The 20278-nt window shown below is 33.1% G+C and overlaps 1 protein-coding gene and 1 long non-coding RNA gene across 3 annotated transcripts; both read left to right on the plus strand.

Annotated features, from left to right (window-relative positions):
- The first annotated feature begins 1737 nt into the window (after positions 1-1737).
- Positions 1738-9326, plus strand: LOC114279256 (UBP1-associated protein 2C). 2 transcript variants are annotated; one of them, XM_028221486.2, is made up of 2 exons: positions 1738-3308; positions 7518-7822. In XM_028221486.2, the coding sequence occupies exon 1, from the start codon at positions 1913-1915 to the stop codon at positions 3305-3307; it is 1395 nt and encodes a 464-aa protein (XP_028077287.2). In that variant the 5' UTR covers positions 1738-1912; the 3' UTR covers position 3308; positions 7518-7822. The 2 variants fall into 2 exon arrangements, with proteins under 2 accessions (XP_028077287.2, XP_082740317.1); XM_082884191.1 differs by lacking the exon at positions 7518-7822 and adding an exon at positions 8991-9326 and having other exon boundaries at positions 1785-3308.
- A 7346-nt stretch (positions 9327-16672) lies between these two features.
- On the plus strand, positions 16673-19113 carry LOC145797338 (uncharacterized). The gene is made up of 2 exons (XR_014338752.1): positions 16673-16768; positions 18511-19113. It is a non-coding gene; the product is annotated as an uncharacterized LOC145797338 (long non-coding RNA).
- Positions 19114-20278: the final 1165 nt, after the last annotated feature.

A 20278-nucleotide genomic window follows, 5' to 3' on the forward strand; every position in this document is an offset into this window, starting at 1 on the left:
TCATGAACTTTGTACTGCGCACATCATTAGGGATTTATCAATAGGTAATGTTGCACCAATACCCAACCAAAGGGCTACTGCCGTACCAATCAAAAAGACGGTTGTCGCGACTGGACGACGAAATGGATTTTGGAATTTATTAACATTCTCTAAAAAAGGTACTGTTAATAATCCCGCGGGTACTGAAACCATTAGCAAGATAAAATAAATAAAGTAATGTAAACATGCCACTGAGAATTACACCATATTGAAACCAATAATTGAACAAAATAAACATACCAGAGAAAAATACACATTCCGGAGAAAATTACACATTCTTAAGGAAATTTCCATTTCAGATAAAATTTCAATTCATAATATTAAAATGCAAGAGAAATTTACATACACAACCAGATAAAATTAACCATGATAGAGACACTCAAGGGAGGAAAGTGGTGTGATGTGGTCAGAGAAAATTATAAATACCAGAGAAACTTAGACAGGGGCAAGAGCGTAATAGACATTGTAGAGAAAAATACATATTGCAGAGAAATTTACAAAGCAGAGAAATTCATAGACAAAATCACAGAAACATGTTCAAGAATAAGATCAAAATTCAGAGAAATAACTTTTTCTCAAAATATACATGGCAGAGAAAATTCAAAGAAGAAACATTCATTCCAGTCCATAATATTAAAATTTTAGAGAAAATTAAAAATGATAGAGACACACAAGAGAGGAAAGTGATGTGATGTGGTCAGAGAAAATTATAAATACCAGAGAAACTTAGACAGAGGCAATAGAGTAATAGACATTCCAGAGAAAGATAGACATTCCAATTAAAAATACATATTACAGAGAAATTTACAGAGCAGGAAAATTTATAGACAAAATTACAGAAACATGTTCAAGAATAAGATAAAAACACAGAAAATTGTTTTTGTGAAAATAAACATGCCAGAGAAAATTGAAAGAAGAAACATACATCAAGCAAAAATCAGAGAAATTCAAATGCCAGAGAAATTTACAGATAAAATCACACAAACATGTTTAAGAATAAGTTCAAAACACACAGAAATAACTTTTTCCAAATTCAGGTAGCTTTTTATTACGAAATTGAAACCCAAATTTATGGAAGGTTATTATAAAATGTTATTAACTGTGTTTCCAGAGAAAATCTAGTTGTATTGTAGAAAAACTGACCAGAGTTAGGATGAAACTTGAATGACGAGCTGATATGGCTCGAGATGAAGATGCGACGTGACGAAGATGAACTAAGATGATGATGTGTAGTGAAAACGAAGCTTTAACCTAGGTCAGAGAAATTTGTGAGGAAGGAATGAGAATGATTTTTGGATAAGATAACGAAGCTCTAATGTCGATGGTGCAGATGATGTTGAAACCCTAATTCTGCTATTCTCCTGTTCGTGAAGATGCTGGATGTTTGGAATGAAACTCAGACGTCGGAATGACTTTCGTTTCTGTGTTGATTTTGGCAAGGGTGTTTTGGTCCACAAAATAATTAAAAACGCGCGCCAAGTTGTTCAGGGACCTGATGCATCACAATTTTTTTGGATGTCTTTTATGCTCTAAATTGTTATTATTAGGGACCTTAAAAAAAAATTCTCAAAAAAAAAATCTAAATGAAAAGTGTAATTTTTACTTTTGTTGAAAAAAGAAAAAGAGAAAAAAAAAGAAAAGAAAAGAAAGTATTGTTGGGCTTCGTAGTTTAGCCATCGAAACCAATCAATGAGGCCCAACGTCTTCGTTCTGACAGGCCAACCCAACATCCAATTGCTTGTCTTCTCCACATGTCTATCCATAATCAACACACTTTACTCTTCTCACTCTCTCTCTCTCTCCTAGGGTTAGGGTTTACAGAAGGGAATTTTCTTCTACGAGCATATCTCTTGTTTGATATCTCAATCCCCAAATGGACCCAATCAAGAAGCGAAAGCTCGATGAAAACGGCGTCGCACTACCGGACTCCGACGCCGGGCCGAACCAGGTCACAGTCGACGACGCTCGGAAGATCATCGAACCGTTCACACACGAACAGCTCCTCGAGATCGTAAAAAATGCCGCCGTTCGCCACCTCGACGTCCTCGACGCCGTCCGATCAATCGCCGATCGCGACCCAGCTCAGCGAAAGCTCTTCATTCGCGGTCTCGGTTGGGACACCACAACCGAGAAGCTTCGCTCTCTCTTCTCCGCATACGGAGACCTCGATGAAGGCGTTGTGATACTCGATAAAGCCACAGGTAAGAGTAAAGGTTATGGCTTTGTTACTTTCAAGCATGTTGATGGGGCTTTGTTGGCATTGAAGGAACCTAGTAAGAAAATTGATGGTCGAATGACCGTTACGCAGCTTGCTGCTGCCGGAATTCAACCCACTGTGAATCCGCATTCGGGTGTGGATGTGTCGGCGAGGAAGATTTATGTGGCTAATGTGCCTCATGATATGCCTGGGGATAGATTGTTGGCGCATTTTTTATCGTATGGGGAGATTGAGGAAGGGCCTTTGGGTTTCGATAAGGCGACTGGGAAGTCAAGAGGGTATGCTTTGTTTGTTTATAAGACTATTGAGGCTGCTAGGGCTTCGCTGGTTGATCCGATTAAGACGATTGATGGGCATCAATTGAATTGTAAATTGGCAATTGATGGGAAGAAAGGGAAGCCAGAGATGCCTGTTGCTGCACCAGGGGCTGGGGGGGTTCAGGGGCCGACTGGGGTTCCTGGTGAGGCTCATGGAAATGGGCTTGGGATGCATCATCCACCTTCTTCTATGCCCGGTTCGCTCGCTGCACAGTATGGCGTGCCTGTTGGTTCGTATGGTGGGTTTTCGGGTGGATTACAGGGTCATCATCCTTTGAATTCATCAATGGGTGGTGTTCCTGGATTGTCCTCGGTGGGTGGTGCTGCTGCTGCTGGTCCTGTGTTGTCCTCCATGGGCAATCAAGCACCATCTTCTTTGGGTGCTACTGGTGCTTATGGTTCTGGGTTGGGTGGTCCTTATGGTGGTTCTCATTATGGTGGGCCTGGTTCTACTCTATATGGAGGATTAGGTGGTGCCACTGGGGGATTGGGTGGCAGTGGGGGCGGTTTTGGTGGCGTTGGAAGTGGGTTGGGTGGTGCTGGCCGTGGATCTTCATTGTATGGGTTGCCACCTAGCTCAGGTGGGATGCCTTCTGGCAGTTATCCTGAGAGTGCACATTATAGTTTGTCGTCTTCCGGTTATTCTAGCCAGCAAAGCCATCCCGCTGGAACATCACCTGCCACTAGAGTTCCACCTGGGGGAATGTACCAAAGTGGCCCCCCATACTATTGAGGTAGTTTTTCTTACAATTCTTATAAATTTCAATCGATTCTTTTTAGATTTAGTTTTTGGTTTTCTCAACATCGGATATCTCTCTTGTGCTGTGACATTTGGTGCCAGTTTTTTGGTTGTTTTTTCTCTTATTTTGATTATGATTGATGTGAATATTTTTGCATTCTTTGATGGTGCGGTTTGCTGTTGAAGTTTTTGTCTTGTTAATTGTGTTTCTTCGAGGCTTTTGTCTTTGTGTTTTCTTCTATGATTTGTTCATTTTGTGGCAACTTTTGAAAGTTTGTTGTTTTATGTGTTCTTTGTGAGTAAGTAACAAGTATTTTGGGTGCTACGTGGTCAATTTTCTATTCAATTTTGCCAAATTTTCTCATACTGGATTTGTTTGGAATTGTATGTTTTTGGTGTCCTGTTGATTTCATGTGGTATATGATATGCCTGTTCTGGTGGTTACTGCATTGAAATTCTTTCTGTCTCATGTTATTGGTTGGTAAATGCATTGGTGGTTGGGCTATACCTACAAATTGATGTGTGTTCGTCTGTTGTGTTGGCACATATGTTTCAGCATTTGTGGTTGAATACGGGATTGTATTTTGATATTCTTCTGCAGCAGTGAACCGGATGAGCTTAATAACTTAAGGTCACGTTTCATCGTGTAGAGAATGCTGTTTTATTATTTTAGTTGAAAACATGGTTTTAAATCACAGTAGCGGGACACATAACAGTAACGGTTGCAGTGTAATGGTATTGTGAGTATCAAGCGATACTTATCGGAAAGTGTGAAATAAATTAATGATATGCATCATTTTATTTCACCCTCTTAAGCCCAGCTTGCCACATTTTAATAAATATTTTGATATATAGAAGTTTATTTTTGTTGCCTATTATAAGTATGAAATAACTTACAAATGCTAATCAATCGATAAGCTTATAAACATACTTATATATATGATATATAATAAATTTACAAAATTATATATTTTGGGTTTGACCCTTGCATGTCGTGTCTTGCATTTTGCTATGTTGGGTTGTTCGTGTCGTGTTTGAGCCCGTGCATTGTAGATTAATATCTACTTTTATACTAAACATCTATATTTTTGCACTATTCAATTGTGTACTAGGGTGCTTTGTAAAAGAAAACTCTATTCATACAAAAAAATTCACAAGATTGATGTGGCAGGGCCATTTTCATGAATAGAAGTCATCTTGATGGGTGTTTTATTTTAAAGTCAAAGGTCCACATTGAGTTACATCATTATGTAAGAATTTTCTGTTTGTATGTCATCACTTATATGAAATTGTGTATGAATTTTTTGTTTGTATATCATTACTCTTTTGTAAATCATCAAACAACATCAAAGTAATTAGTGACAGAGTGGTGATAAGTTGCTTATTGAACCTGCTGAGTGTCACATGTTCAATGACATTGATGTGTTAGAACCACATTTATTTTGAATCAACATAGTTTTTTTTTTTGTATCTGGTTGAAGATTGTGTGTGTTGAATCAACGTACTTTTTTCCGTTTGTATTTGCTCCCCGTTTGCATTATTTCTTTCTTGTTTACATTCTTTCTTCTTTCTATGTATGAATGTTTGTATCTCCACGTGCAAGATGGGATTTCATGTGAGGGAGAGTGTTGGATAGGTTGATATACTTATTGGGCATATTTTCTAACAACTTAAGGCCCCGTTTGTTTTGGGTTATAGCAAGGGATTAGGATTACTAGTACCTTGGGATTAGTATATGGGGTGTTTGTTTTGAGAGATAGCCTTGGGATTATTAATACCTTGGGACTAACTAATACCTTGGTATTACTAATACCTTGTTTGTTTTGAGAGATAGGGAGCGTATTACTAATACCTTGGTATTACTAATACCCTTGGGGAGGGGATTCATAGTGAGGAGGTAGAGATGGTATTAGAAAAATAGTGAGGGGATTAGAAATTTTTTTATTTTTTTTATTTTTTATATATTGGAAATTTTTTTAAAAATATAATTTTTAATTTTTTATATTTTTTTATTTGTTTTATTATTTTATATAAAAATAATTTAACAATTCCTCACTACTAATCCCCTCACTACTAATCCCCTCACTACTAATCCCCTCACTATCAATCCCCTCATTATTAATCCGCTCACTATCAATCCCCTCCATTCTATCTCTGAAAACAAACGACCCTCACTAACAATCCCCTCACTATTAATCCCCTCACTATCAATCCCCTCCATTCCATCTCTGGAAACAAACAGGGCCTAAGCTTTTGGGAACATTGGAAGCTTGTTGCATGTCAGTTAATTGTTGGACCAATTGAAGTTTGCTCAGTGAACTAGATCAGTTCTGTTAGGTGAATCTGCTTCAGGCTAATTTGTAACATGAACCAGTTGGTTTTAGAGCAGTTTTGTATCATCATCATTGGGGTGTATCCAAATCAGGTATCAAAAAATCTATTCAAACTGGCCAGTTCGTAACTGATACTTAAAACCTTGGTTGAAAGACAATTTCCCCCCTTTGATAGTGTTATATTGTCATATGGATTTGAGTCACTTATATTTTGTATGAAATGAGCTTCTTCTCATTATGAATGACTTAAATCAAAGATGAGATGTATTTTTCACTTATATTTTGTCAAGCAGATGAGACCAAAGCTTGATTGGTATTTTTTTAGTTCTTTGATTGTGCGGTTTGCTATTTAAGTTTTTGTCTTGTTAATTGTGTTTCTTTGAGGCTTTATTGGTATTGACATGCATGAGCAGCATTATTGGTTGTTAGCATTGCAGTGATTAAACACCAGTCTCCAAGACTTGAGCAATCACACACGCACAAACAATGAAGCTAGAACAGAGAAGAAAATTGAAAACACATTGAGCAATACAAAAATATTTACGTGGTTTACATTCATGGAGTCAATACGATTTCACCGAGATTTGAATAGAGGCATTACAAGAGTTTCTCACTCAATCTCACAAACTCTCCTTATAGATCTCTCCTAATGTTTATATCTTCTCAATGACATAACATGACCCTTGCTCTTGTCTTTTTTCTGCTTTGCTTAGCAGACTAGATTTCAAAACATTAGTGAAGAGTGTAACTCGAGCAGGGCAGCATCGTCTTAGGGTGTATTGGCTTGCAGGTTGTTTTGGTTAAATTTAGTTGTAATGGTTGGCGTGGTGGTGATTTGGGTTAAAATAAGCTCTAAACTTTAGGCATAAATCCTTCTATATCGTTAGTAGTCTGAATTTTTTTTTGTTTTTTTTGGTTAAAAATTGTGCAACCAAGCTGCCTGATTCCCCAAGGATAACAATTTCCACCCTGCCCTAATAAGGAAGCGGGAGGGGATGGGTTTTCATTCCCAACCCCATTCTAGCCCGCCCACGCCCCGATTATATTTATTAAATCTCTTTGTATAGGTATAAAATATTGTACTTTAACACTCAGTTTTACTTAATTACCTATCATCTTACATCTTGACTTTCATTACTAATTAATCATTATCCGTAATATACCATATCATCTCTTACTTTTATTATTACCAACCACCCCCACCCCCCCTACCGGATATGATATGGGCAGGGCACTACAAATCCACCTTGCTCCGTTGCCATCCTTACATTCCTTTCCTCTTCTCTTCCCGTCTTTGTTCTTGTTAATTTATTATTGATCCACTTCCATATTGTAATATATTGTAGATTTCGGCATATTAGATAACGAAGCAATTGCTTGGAATTGTGGTATTGTTATATGTAATTATAACTCTTTATTATAAATAAGTGCTCATGTGGGAAAAAAAAATTATTGACAAAATTACACCTTTCACCTTTCATTTTCACCTAAATTCAGGTGGAAGTTGAGGGGTAAAAAGTGTAATTTACCCTTATTGTTTTGCAGGATAATATATTTTTCCCATCAAATGAGAACCTATTCATAAGTGGTTTCCCTTGTCTTCAGTGTGTAACTTTTGTTGCTGTTTTTGTTGCTGAAATTATATTGACTATATGTTTATGGTGTTCTGTTTGCCTGGTATTTTATCTTTGGATGTCTTTTGCAAAATACTATTGTTTTGTGATATTCCAATTCTACATGTTTGTAATGAATGTCTTAATTGCTTGTTATGTTCCTTATTGTTGCTACATGGAGGCTTTCTCGGTGCTTGATTGTTCGTTTGATAATTTGCTTCCAGTTAGCATGACATCTGTTTTGCTTGTTGGATGTAGATTGATGGATTGAGTTGCCAATGGATGTTTGATTCAAGTGTATGACAGCTTGTTGGGCGCAGTTGCTTTTAGTGGTTCTGGTGATTTCGTGAATGCAGACACTTTGAACTCTGCCTTGATGAATTTTATTAGCTGTACTTTCTACTTTGGCACTTCTTCATTTCATCTGTTACTTAACATGTAGTTCCTTGATGATTGTGGTAGCTGAAGTGACTAGTTAGACAGTTTCTGTACTTTGGATCAGAAACCTATATATCATCTGTGCTTTTTTATTATATATATTTTACTGTTATAGGTATCGGAAATATTTTGTGTTACTTTCTTGAGATGCTTAATGTTTTTCATTCTTGCTTCTGGTTATGATCTTTTTAACACATGGTATGCTTCCAATACATGGTTGGGATGGCTCCATATTTGTGCGTAATTACTTCATGCTATTAGGTTTATTGACAAGGCTGCTATATGTATGTAGTTATCACGAAGTATATTCCTATATATTATATGTATGCAATAATGCAAGTACAATTATGTACACATATAAATGTATGCATGTTCTTTTGATCTGTGTCTGTTGGATACAACTTGGGAGGGAAATGCTCTACTTGTGAACTATTGGATTTTGTGGAGAGATGAACTATTTTGATTTTTGTAACTAAAATGTGTTTTAAGTGATTTTTATCTCTTTTTCCAGATTTTCTTCTGATTTTTTTAAAAATTTTGTATTTTTGGGATGCTTGTGAGTTGGATGTTGGTTTGGTCGGAGTGGTTAGCCTCATTAGGTCATCAGGAAATTATTTTCTTCCATCTACAGCTTGTTCTGCATGTATTTGCCCTTTTTTTTAAAAATTTTAATTTTTAAATTTTTTTTATTATTATTATGGAGCTTGAAAATTTTAGTGTGTAGGTTTATATATGCTATGCGTTCTGGACAAATGAACCTGTATTATTTGTGAGTGCTTTTATGTTCCTTGTAGTATGTTTATTTTGTGGTTAGAGTTCTTTTTGCTTCATCAGCATCTAGATGCACAGGTGAAGTGAGTTCTTAATTTGATGCTGGTGGGTTAATTCATGCAACTCACTTGCAAACCTTGCCCTCTGATTAGAGGCCAGTTAGTAGGAAAGGTAGTAGAGGCCAACAGTTGCACTTTAGAATGGAACGTGTTAAGCAGTTGCAGAAGGTGTAGGTCCCCCCAAGGTGTGTTTAAACGTTCCATAAGCTTGCTGCTCATTATAATTTATCTTGAGTGCTGGAGACCATCAATCTTCATCCATTGTTTATGTTTTAGTTATTGTTCACCATGTCTCATGAATTATGAGACTCTATCTCAACTTTTCTGCTTAGTCTGTAAATAATGAATTCTGCACATTCAATACGTTTATAGGCATTGATTTGTATGATTTTTATCTAATAATTTTTACCCATGGTGGTTCTACTTTCGTCTATGCTGTTTTGTGGTGGGTGTGGAGCTAAAGAACTGTTGAACCAGTCGTGCAACTGCAATCTGCTTGGTATTTTCTTTCCCTTGGGAAAACAAAATTTGGCTGCTGCTTAAAATTTGAGACTGCAATTCTTTTTCCCCTTCCACTTTTTACTTTAGGCCTTCGATTGTGACAATTATGGTTTATTTGGTTTCGTTAGTTGAAATAAGTGCTAGCTTTATTCTGGTGAGTGGACTTTTGAGGTCATTTTTCTTGCAAATGGCACTGGATTTTAGGTTTTGCCTTTCTTTTTTGTGTTATTGTGGTTAGGATTCTGGGATATTGTATATTCATGAGATGAATTTTCATTGAACAATTTGTTTCTCATCATTGTTGAGGTGTCATTATTTTTGTGGTCACGTTGGAGAGGGAGAAGAGAGCCTTGCTTGTAGCAAGAATTGGAGAGCCAATTTAATTTTGGAAAAAGAATAGTTGAGAATATGGGTAATGAATTGAAGATTTCTGTTTTGTGCATGAAATAGAGATTATTAAAATTCATAACATCTTAGAGCATCTCCAACGGTGAATTAGATTTTTCACCAAATTTGAGTAAAAAATGACCCATTTTACCAAATTTGATACCACTCGCTCCAACGGTGCACTTTCATCAAATTTGTGCCGGGGACAACCGGTTGGTCGACCGGTTAAGCGAATTGTTTTTTTTTTTTGAACTTTTTGGACATTTTAGTGGTCGACCGGCTGGTCGACCGGTTAGGCAAAATATATATATATATATATATATTTTTACTGTTTGAACCTTTTCTTCGAACCGTTTGAACCTTTAGGCGGTCGACCGGTTGGTCTCTCCCAACGGTCAGGAACAGTGATTTGGTGAAATGCTTCGCCTGTTCTCGTTTTGATAAAAGATTTGTTGAATTCCCGATTTGATATCGATTTGGTGAAACCGTTGGAGCTCAAAAAAGTAGTTTTTTCATCAAATTTTGAATTTGATATCAGGTTTGATGAACCGTTGGAGATGGTCTTAATTTATTGTATTTATTTATTTTGGTACAATGGAAACTGATTCTGAGAAAGTCAACACTAAAGTTGCCTTCTCCCACGATGTGGAAGGGGCAAAATATTACTTTGAATATTTGCCAACCATAAGTTCAGAGACTAAAGACTGCTTCAAAATGTGAAAATCCTTGTGTCATTATTAAATACTTTTTACATATACAAAAGTTCTATTGCCTAAGGGAGACTCGGGCTCCATTTGGTTTCACCTATAAAAGGAGCTTTGTTGGTATCATTTTGGGCTTGTTAGGTGTAGTTCTTTTCAAGTTGAAAATTGATAATTAAGAGTTTGCACTGAATGTTTGGATGCAGATTGAGTTATAAGCAGTCCAGTAAGACCATCTTCAACGTGTCATCAATTCTTTTATCAAATTTTGAGAAATTGTCATTTTTCCTACATCAACGGTTTTATTAGATGAATATCAAATTGAGGATATCACAAATCTTTTACCAAATTGAGAATGCTTCAGACCTTTCATCATTTTACTGTTCATAACCATTGGACTTGTATCACTGGACGATTGGCTAGACATTTTGTCTGACGACTACTTTTTTGCAAAAATTTGTGAAAAAATTATACTAGCAGGACATTCTTCCGGTTGTTTTTCCGGTTGATCAGTGTTCTAATGAAAGCTGGTTGGAGCACGTGATATTAGATAGAGTTTTTATTCAAATTTGATAAAAAAAGAAAAAGAAAAAAAAGATACAACGTTGGAGATACTTTAATAATGACAAATGAAAAAAAGAAAAAAAGATTAACTGGAATCCAATTATGTTTGGCAAGTGTTAAAAAGAAATTATTTTTTATGTTAAAGTGTATGGCCCATGACAAGAGGCAAAGTGTAAATAATGGTGATATCAAAATGTAATTGGATATAAAATTACTTGGTTAAAATGTAATTTATTCAATTTGTTGCTATAAATTTGAAGTCAAAATATGAATAGAGGTATGGTTAGTTTTGAAAAGTTTTGTTTTGTTTTGTTTTTTATTTTTTAAACTTGAAAATATGTTTAGTTGTATATTTTGAAAATAGGCATTTTTCAATCAACTACTTAAAATACGGCAAGTAAATTAATCATAAACATTTGTTTTTGTTAACAAATTTTATGACTTTAAAGTGCGAACTTCATATCAACACAAAAATTAAAAGTAAAAGCGTTTTTGCTGAGCAAGTCAAGAAAAAATTATAAACACAAAACAAAACACACAAATCAAAGTTATTGTATATTTGTTAATACTTTATAATCTAAAAAAAAATTACACAAACAAGGTACACTAACCAGTGTGTTTTGTAATTTCAAAAAAATCAAATTAAAATTAAATATCAAACAATGAATATCAGTTAGTGTTCTGCAATATAAAAAAATTAAAATTGAAATTAACACCCGCTAGTGTTATGTAATATAAAAAAAATAATTTTTAGATTCAAAGATATCAGGATTTTTTATATTAGTTGACAATTATTTCAAATTTATTCAAAATACAACAGCAACAATACAAAATTAAATGCGGTAATAAAAGAAATAGTAGAATTACAAAGTGCAAAATAAGATTATACAATTCACTTAGGAAAAAAGTCCAGTTACGCATAATCTAGTTATTTTTTTCCGAACATGCCATAATCAATTCTAAAGAAACACTAATATAGTGGATTCAATTTCATAAAAATAAATAAGTTATAGCTTGGGGTTTCTTTCTTGATCATGTTAATATTAAGGAACAACTTTAAAATAAGGGGAAGTTAATAAATAAATAAAAACCCAAAATAAATAAAATACCTTTTGTTTTGGGCAGAAATTGAAATGAATCTAAACAATAACAAAAATTTATAATGGGATCTCCTCCTAAAAAACAAAAATAAAATAGAGAGCAAAATAATTGATCGTGCTCCAACCAGTAATAAGACTTCAAGAGGACTCGAATCATAATCTCTTACAAAACAAAGCATCCCTAGAACTCTAAAGACAACATCAGAGACCCAATCAAAATTATTAGTAAAAGATAATAATTCAAGACTCACTCAGAAAATCAAAAATACAATCAATGAATACCGAAATGTAAACGGCCTTACAAATTTATTCAACTTTTGAACTCAACACCAAGCATTGATAAAGTGACCACAAATCTGTAAAATAGATCCTTCCAATATACAAATTTTAAATGAAATCATTATCATGGAAAAAAAAGTATAAATATTGTAAAGCTTCCTATCAATTAAACAGTCAACCAACAAAAACAAAAACACAAATCTAAACATATATACATGAACCTTGGGCAATCGAAGAAATCAGAGGCTTTGAAAGAAACCATAGTTTGGTTGCTCATCTCTCCGTTGAAAACACAAATTGAGCATAGTTGTTGGGCATTTTTGAAAATCTTGAGAGATGAGAGGAAAAAGGAAAGAAAAGGTCAAGTACATGAGAAATAGGAGAGTAATGGGCGGGAATCAAATTCTTGGCAAATGATCTCAGTCATTCCATCAATAGTTAAAGTGATCTCAACTCTCAAACAAAAATATAAGAGAAAGACATTTTGAAATTTGTATGACGCGTAAGATATTTTTTAAAAACAATTCTGTCATATTATATATATACATACATATATATATATATATATAATTTTTCATGTCCTATTCTTTAAAGATCTTGATTGTAGTTTGCTGTCTACCGTTTTCCAAGCTGCTAGGGATAATTTGGAGTTTCTTACAGTGGCCCCTCGCCATAGCTTTGTGAGTGGCCTCAATCAAACACCAGTGGCCGCTTCAAATGTAGGTTGGACTGCTCCTTGGCCAGGTTGTTTTAAAGCGAATTGTGATGTGGCCATGGAAAACGGCTTGACCAAGGCTTCTATTGCGGTGTTGTTTCGGAATTGGAAAGGTGAGCTGGTAGATGGGGCTGTGTAGAGGCTAGCAGCGCAATCTGTCATGCAAGGGGAGGCGTTTGCGGTTCGTAAGGCATGCCTCATGGCCGAGCTCTTAATCTTTCTCAGGTAGAAATTGAGGGGGACAACCAATGTTTTAAAAATCGGACCGGTGAATGAACCGGAAAAATGATCGGGTGGACGGGTCACCGGTTCAACCGTCGGGTTGAACTGGAATCGAACCGTGACGTCATAAATATATTAAAATTATATTTAAATAAAAATATAAGTAATAAAATTATAAATTAAAAATTTTAATAATCTTAAATATTTCTCTTAATACTTTTTTTATTGAAAAATATAAAAATATATTTAAAAATATTATTAATTTTCATTTTGGAAGAAGAATTTAAATATTTAATATTCCTTCCATATGATTTTAATTCAAACACTTTGATTGAAAGAAGAGCAAAATTTTTGGAGGGATATCAAATTTTAAGTTTCCCTCTAATGAATTTGATTGTATCCCACATAGATTTCTTGAGTTTTTTGGAAGAATTTTTTTCTTATAAATAGATAGAAGCTTTTACAATAATTTCAAGCTCTCAATGGGATTCCTCACAAGAGGAGACCCTTAAAAGAGAGTTTCCAATTAAATTTTTATTATATATATATATATATATATTATATATAAAATAAGAAAGAAAGAAGGTTCGACCCGGTTCACCGGTTCACCGGTTTAACCGGTGGGTTCACCGGTTTTCAAAAAATAGGCCGGTTTTTTCAAATGGCCGGTTTAAGAGGGTCGACCGGACCGGAACCCCATCCGGTCACCGGTTGAACCGGCCGGTCCGGTCCGGTTTTTAAAACCATGGGAACAACAAATCTGTCATTTCGGTGTGTCTCAGAAGATGTTCCTCCTTGGACTTGTGCTCCTATTATTGAGGATATTAGAATGTTAAGTCTTTCCTTTGGTCTCCTCGGTCAACAAATGGGGCAGCTCACTAGACTGCCAGACAGGGCCGGCCCAGAGGACAGGCAAGGAAGGCCTGCGCCTTGGGTCCCAACTAGGGGTTCCAAATATAATTTTGTGTTTTAGATATTTAAAAAAAAAAAAAAGCTTAAATACTATAGGCTTAATAGAACATGGGACTAAAAAAAAAAGCAACAAGACTAGATTTTTATTTTTTTCAAATATTTGTAATGATTGCTTTCTATCTTAATATATGAAAGTAAATTTTTATTTATAATTTTAATGATTATATGTGCAAGTAAATTTTTTTGTGACTACAAACAAATAAAAAAATTGTAACTTATCGTTTTATCTATAATTTTTTTTTTTTCAATGTAAGAGAGTCTCATTTTTTAAATTCGTCTTGAACTCCCTAAATCTCAAGGCCAGCTAGGGCTTCTCTATCTGGTGTTCTTCCACTTAATTGGGTGATCAATCCTCCTCTGCCTTTGGTGCAAGCTTTGGGCTGCGTTGTTTTTTAGTGCTTTGCTTTGTTTTTGCTTTCCTATGTTTTTATTAAAAAAAAAAAAAGAAGAAGAAAGTTTTAACTTCTTCTTCTTTTCATTTTTTCATTATTTTTTTTTTGGAAAGTTAACTGTGAAAGACACATAAAATTATCTGGAAAAAAATAATAATTTAATCATCCAATGGACAAGGTGTTGAGCGTCTGAATTTTCTTGGCCTAGTAGGACACGCATCCTTTGAATTGTTGACCGTTAATATATCTAAAGGTTTAAACTTGCTACGGAGGAATAATCTTAGGAGTTGTTTGGGATGACTTAAATAAGTGTATTTTTTGTTTTTTTATGAAAAGATGTGTAGAAAAGTAGAGAGATGATGTGATGGAAAAAAATAAAAAGATAAAAAGTGTGTACTTATTTAAGATAGTCAAACTTGACTTTAATATTATATTCTTGACAAGACGATGTACAAAGATTATTATGAAGTTTGAACATATTATCTAGTGAAAAATTTCTCCGGTAAAAATCAAATGTAAATACAAATTTTAGGACTTCATAATTATTTCAAAATTTCACCCTTATTATAATTATATAAAAAAAAAATCTCCATTTTTCCTAATATTTTTCTCTAAATATCTTTTTTCTAAGAGAAAAAGAAAGAAAAAAAAATGAAATGTAAATTAGCCTCTTTATATATCTATATCTATATCCATATCTATACAATATATATAAAGTACGGATGCAAAGTGAACAGCAGTTTCTACCAAATATGAACAGTATTTTTTGAATAGTTGCAAAGTCGATTTTGGCCTTGTGCTTTATAGCTTTTCTTCTCTTGGATGCAAGAGTGTTGATGGAAAACTAACTTCAAATTGCTTACAGTTGTTTATCAAAGGATCTATAGTATACCCACTCTCTCTCTCTATAATCTGTCTCAGAGAACCCTCCATTCTCTTCTCAACGGTGATCTCTCTCCTCTCACTGATCTCCTTCCTCCTCTCTCCTATGGCAACCACCGATGACGTCTCCTCTGTGGTGTCGATTTGTTTGATTTTGTGGGTGTTCATAATGTTCATCAGCGAATCAAACGGAAATTGAGCCCAAGGATGGAAGAATACGACACAAGCTTCTATTAAGGTAAAGACATAGATGAAGAATGTTAGGTATTTCGATTTTAGGTTCCTTTTGATCCAGTTAGGGTTTGTAAAGTGTTTTAATTTTCTTTGGTTTTGTTAATTTGTTAGGGTTTTGTTCTTTTTATTATTGTTTGCATGATGTTTATTGTGTGTATGTTGTGGCTTATTCATTTTGGGTAAAAGAAGTTTTCATTGATTTGTTTTTCATTGTTGTGGATTTTTAAAGGCCTAAAATATTATGAAATGTTGATTTGATTGAGCTTCGGTGAAATTCCTAACCTACTGAAATAATATGTAGAAGATAAACTTTCTGCTTTTTTTATTTATTTTTTAACCAGGATGTTTTATGATACCTATGATATTATACATATTTGATTGTGCTTTGTTGAAATTCCTAACCTATGTTGGGATTTGTTTAGGGCAACAAAATTTATCTTTAATTGTTATTCTATTAAGTATTCTCCTTTATTGGTTCTTTTTTTTTTTTTTAAATAATTTTTTATTTATTCCACTCTTAGGTATGGAAAAACTGTGCAACTTGTAGTCTTGGCCAATGGTTTTCTTTGCCTCATTAGGTGTCTTTTGTGAAATGGGTTTGCAAAAAGTTGCCATACTTTTTTTTTAAAAAATTATTACTAATTTTATTCCTTTGATTAAATTGAAAAATATATCATCTGTGTGAAAAGTTCAATAAACCTCAACAATTTCTTAAGATCACTTTTAAACGTCGATTTGAATGGTTAAAAGTCCAATCTTTTCTCTTCATTGCTGCTTTTTTTTTTTTTTTTTTTTTTGGAAATGACTTTTGTTTGAGTTTCATTCATAAAAGATAATTATACCACATTGGTATGAATCATGTTTTAATTTGATTGGGGTCAGGGACTTGGGCCACTATGAAGCGTTAAATAGAAATGTGAGGAAAACTATACATAGCCATTGGAGTCTTAGCCAATGGTTTGCTTCATATTTAGTGGTTTCATATTTCTTTGTGATGTGAGTTTGCAATAAATTCTATAATTTCCTCTGTTACCGTTAGTAGATTTTGTTACTTGCTTCATTTTTTTTTTTTCATTTGTGTAGCATTTAATAAACAAATTCCAGGTGTATAACAACAATGATCTAGACATGGATATGCATTTCTTCTTTCACTGGTTATGTGTGCACAAATATGGGATTTGAAAGAGTTGTTGTAGGCTAAGATTACACTTTCTCGGTCTCTATTGCAGGGAAATAATGGATTTTGTGACAACAATATAGTTTCTCAAATGCATAGGATTAACAAGATCAAGGTAAGTACCTTCTAATTTTTAGCTATCATAATTTCTGAAACCACAAATTAAAGGTAATTGCTACTTGATAATTTGCACACATAATGTTTCAGATAATCGTTATAATGATCTCAAGCATTATATGCTCATTATTTCAACTTAGACAAAACAAAAATTGCATTGAATAAATTATACAACAAAAAGTGTACCCTTTATGAAGTAGGCTACTTTTGAGTTAGAAAACAATTTGTTAATTTTAACAAACAAATGTTTGCATTTCAAATGATCAAGTCTAAAACATTTGGTATAATTTCACAATTGCACTTTTGTTTGCATTTTTCTTATCTATCTAGTGCATTTCTAATTATGTTCAAAATACATGTTTTGTTTTGTGTCTACATGTTGGGAGGTGGGAAAGAGAAATGTGATGTTTGGAAGAAGTTATTTCACAATTGATTATTTTGTTTTTTCTTCTGCCAAATATCTTAAATTAATATGCAAACTCAGTAATATCAATTAAATTTTCATGCTTAATGTTGACTGCCCATTTATTTTTTTTGTTCTTTGTTTTGAAATACATTTTAAAAAGCACTTGAATGTGTATTTCATACTTGGGATTGTTGATGGGCTGTTACACTGGTGGACTGGTTTTGATCACAAAAAACTTGAATGAATGTGCTCAAAACATAGGAATGAATGTGTATTTCAAGTGTACAACCAAACTTTGAGTTAAGAGAACTATGTGGGTCAAATATAACTCCAAGGGGGGGCTGTCCTCTACTCATTTAATGACTTCATCTTCAACTTGCAACAGATAATGTCGTGTAGATAATGTGTATTTTTTGTTAACAATTGTGAAGTCTCCTAACAGTATATATAATACAATCCTTCAATTTCCCTTGTTGTTTGTTTAGTTGAACTTGAGGCTTAATATTACTACCTTTTGCATGTTAGGTGTTTATATAACAGAGGAATACACTATTCTTCATTTATAATTATTATTATGAACAAGTTTGAGATTTTTTTTCTAGTACACTAAAAAAAATTCATTTTGAAAAGAATTCTTCAAATTATCATCTTTGAAATCCAAGATTAATCTCATTCTTTTGCAAATTTATTCTCGTTGCTATCGAATTCTAATTGCATTATTAACTTTGTTTTGTAGTTAATTGTAGTCCAATAATTAAGTTGTAAACTTGATTACTCTATTGGTTGGTTGGTTCTAACCATATAGGCCCTGTTTAGTTGTCCAAATTGGATTTGGATATAATGGGATATAATATGTTTAGGATATGAGATGAATTATGTATGTTGTAAGATTATTGTTATTATATTCAAATTCTTTGGATGGGTGGTTTGGTCTGAAATTATGAGATGTTGGGGGGTTTAATGGGTTATTCCTGGGATTGTTAATGGGCGGTTACATTGGTGGACCGGTTTTGATTATAAAAAAAAAAAAAAAAAATTGAATGAATGTGCTCAGAACATAGGAATGAATGTGTATTTCAAAGTGTACAACCAAACATGGGAATGAATTGTTTATCTTTTCCTTTTTTCTTTTTTCTTTCGCACTGTGAAAGAAATATTCTTTGATAAACTTATTGCCTTGGAATCGCATTCATATTCATTAAAATGTCTTGGTTGAAAACCTATAACATCAAAAACTAATGTGAATATTGTCTATTTAAATTCATTATATTTTGAACTGTTTTTTCAAAATATTCATATTTGCCCCTTTTGTTTATTTTTTATCTTGCTTCCAGCAATCATATATTAAATATGAAAGGTCATTCATGGCCTCTTATTGGAGGCAATAGCAAGCAAAAGGCTGCATTTTCTCCATCAACTAATCAATCAACAACTTGTTGTGTTGCCTTTAATCCCGATCGTTCTAAGATTTCCAAGCCATCTATATCAAGTGAACCTATCAATGAATTTGTTCAGTTAAAAGAAGAAATAGAGTAATTCTTTCGACGGTTTAAGATGGAGGAGATCTATTATAACAGGGCATCAACTGGAACTCTGTCGGCTCTACTCAATGAATACCCAAAGCTAGAGCTACTTATTCAATATGAAAAAAAGATCTCAGAAGATATTGCTAAAAAAGAAGAAGAATTTATAAAGAGATATGATGGTTCTGAGTTTGAGTTGTGTAATGATGAAAGTAGTGCCTCATTTTGTCTTAGATTTTTGTATTATGTAGTTCCTTACATATAGATATATATTGCATGTTGTTCAATGCACTTGTTATTAAGATCCAAACATAATTTTCAAATATTTTAAACAGTTAAAGTTGTTGGCTTTTGTATTTATGCACATGTAAAGAGTTGTACTACTTTTTTGTATGCATTCTTTATTTTTTTCTACTCTCTGTATTTATGTTTTTTTCTTTTTCTAATAGTCTCCTGCTTCAATTGCATTTAAACTTTTTGAAGTACACTGTTACCTTTTATTAAGGTGCTCATACACTATGCTAAGTTTAGTGCATATAAATTATCCTTCTAGATTTCATATGCTTAATTAATTTTTTTTCTCCGTAGATTAACATATAATTAAAATCCCTATTGATTTCCATGTGACATGGTCTCATTTTGGCTATGCTATGTTTTTTGCCGAAGGTTTGAGCAGTGAGTTGTTGCTATACCATCGTTAATTTGCACCAAATATACAATATTTATAAAATGAAGTTCTAATTTTGCCCTTTTGAACCAGGATGTTTTATAATATTTATGAGAATACACATTAAATTAAACCTTGTTATTTTACTATTTTAATTTAAAAAATATAAAATATCCAAAAGCAAACAAATAAGATAAATTTCAATCATATATATATACCCCCTAAAAAAAAACAATTAATTAAATTTATGCATTAAATTAAATGTTAATACTTTTATTAATAAAATGCACAACCAAATTATTTTTAATTGTTGTTTATATATACACATTATAATTTGTATAAACTACAATATTTATCCTTATATATTATATAAAAATACAGTATTTATCATGTCGCATTGTGCATTTGGTGTTCAATCAATAAATGGACATTAATTATTAATTTTTTTAGTGTGTCAGATCCTTTCCATTGTAGCCACAGGTGCAATGTAGCCATTTTACTACTGGTTTTTCCATTAAATATGTGTCAAATCAATTTATGAATTAATCACTCCACTTATAATGTTTGACTCTTTCAAATTCTTATTTGATTTTTTTTTACCATTATATTTTCAGAGAAATCTCATACATATCAAGACCCTTCACTCTTTTACCCCTTTATTTATTTTCATAGAAAGATAATCTTCATAATTTTGTGATCCAAGTGAAATATACTCCTCTTATTACTGATTTTTGCATTAAAATAAATGTCAAATCAATTCACAGATTAATTATCTCCGCTTAGGGAATTTTATTTGCACACCATACAAATTTTCAATAAACATCATAAATGGTATTTAGATATAAATTTATAAATAAAATTTAAATATTCAGATTTTAAGTTATAAACAACAATAAATTATTCAAATATACA

The sequence above is a fragment of the Camellia sinensis genome, chromosome 8, assembly GCF_055761805.1.
Source record: "Camellia sinensis isolate YWXY chromosome 8, ASM5576180v1, whole genome shotgun sequence".
NCBI lineage: Eukaryota > Viridiplantae > Streptophyta > Magnoliopsida > Ericales > Theaceae > Camellia > Camellia sinensis.

Coding starts and splice junctions, on each gene's coding strand:
- LOC114279256 (XM_028221486.2), top strand. CDS start 1,913: ATGGACCCAATCAAGAAGCGAAAGCTCGATGAAAACGGCGTCGCACTA.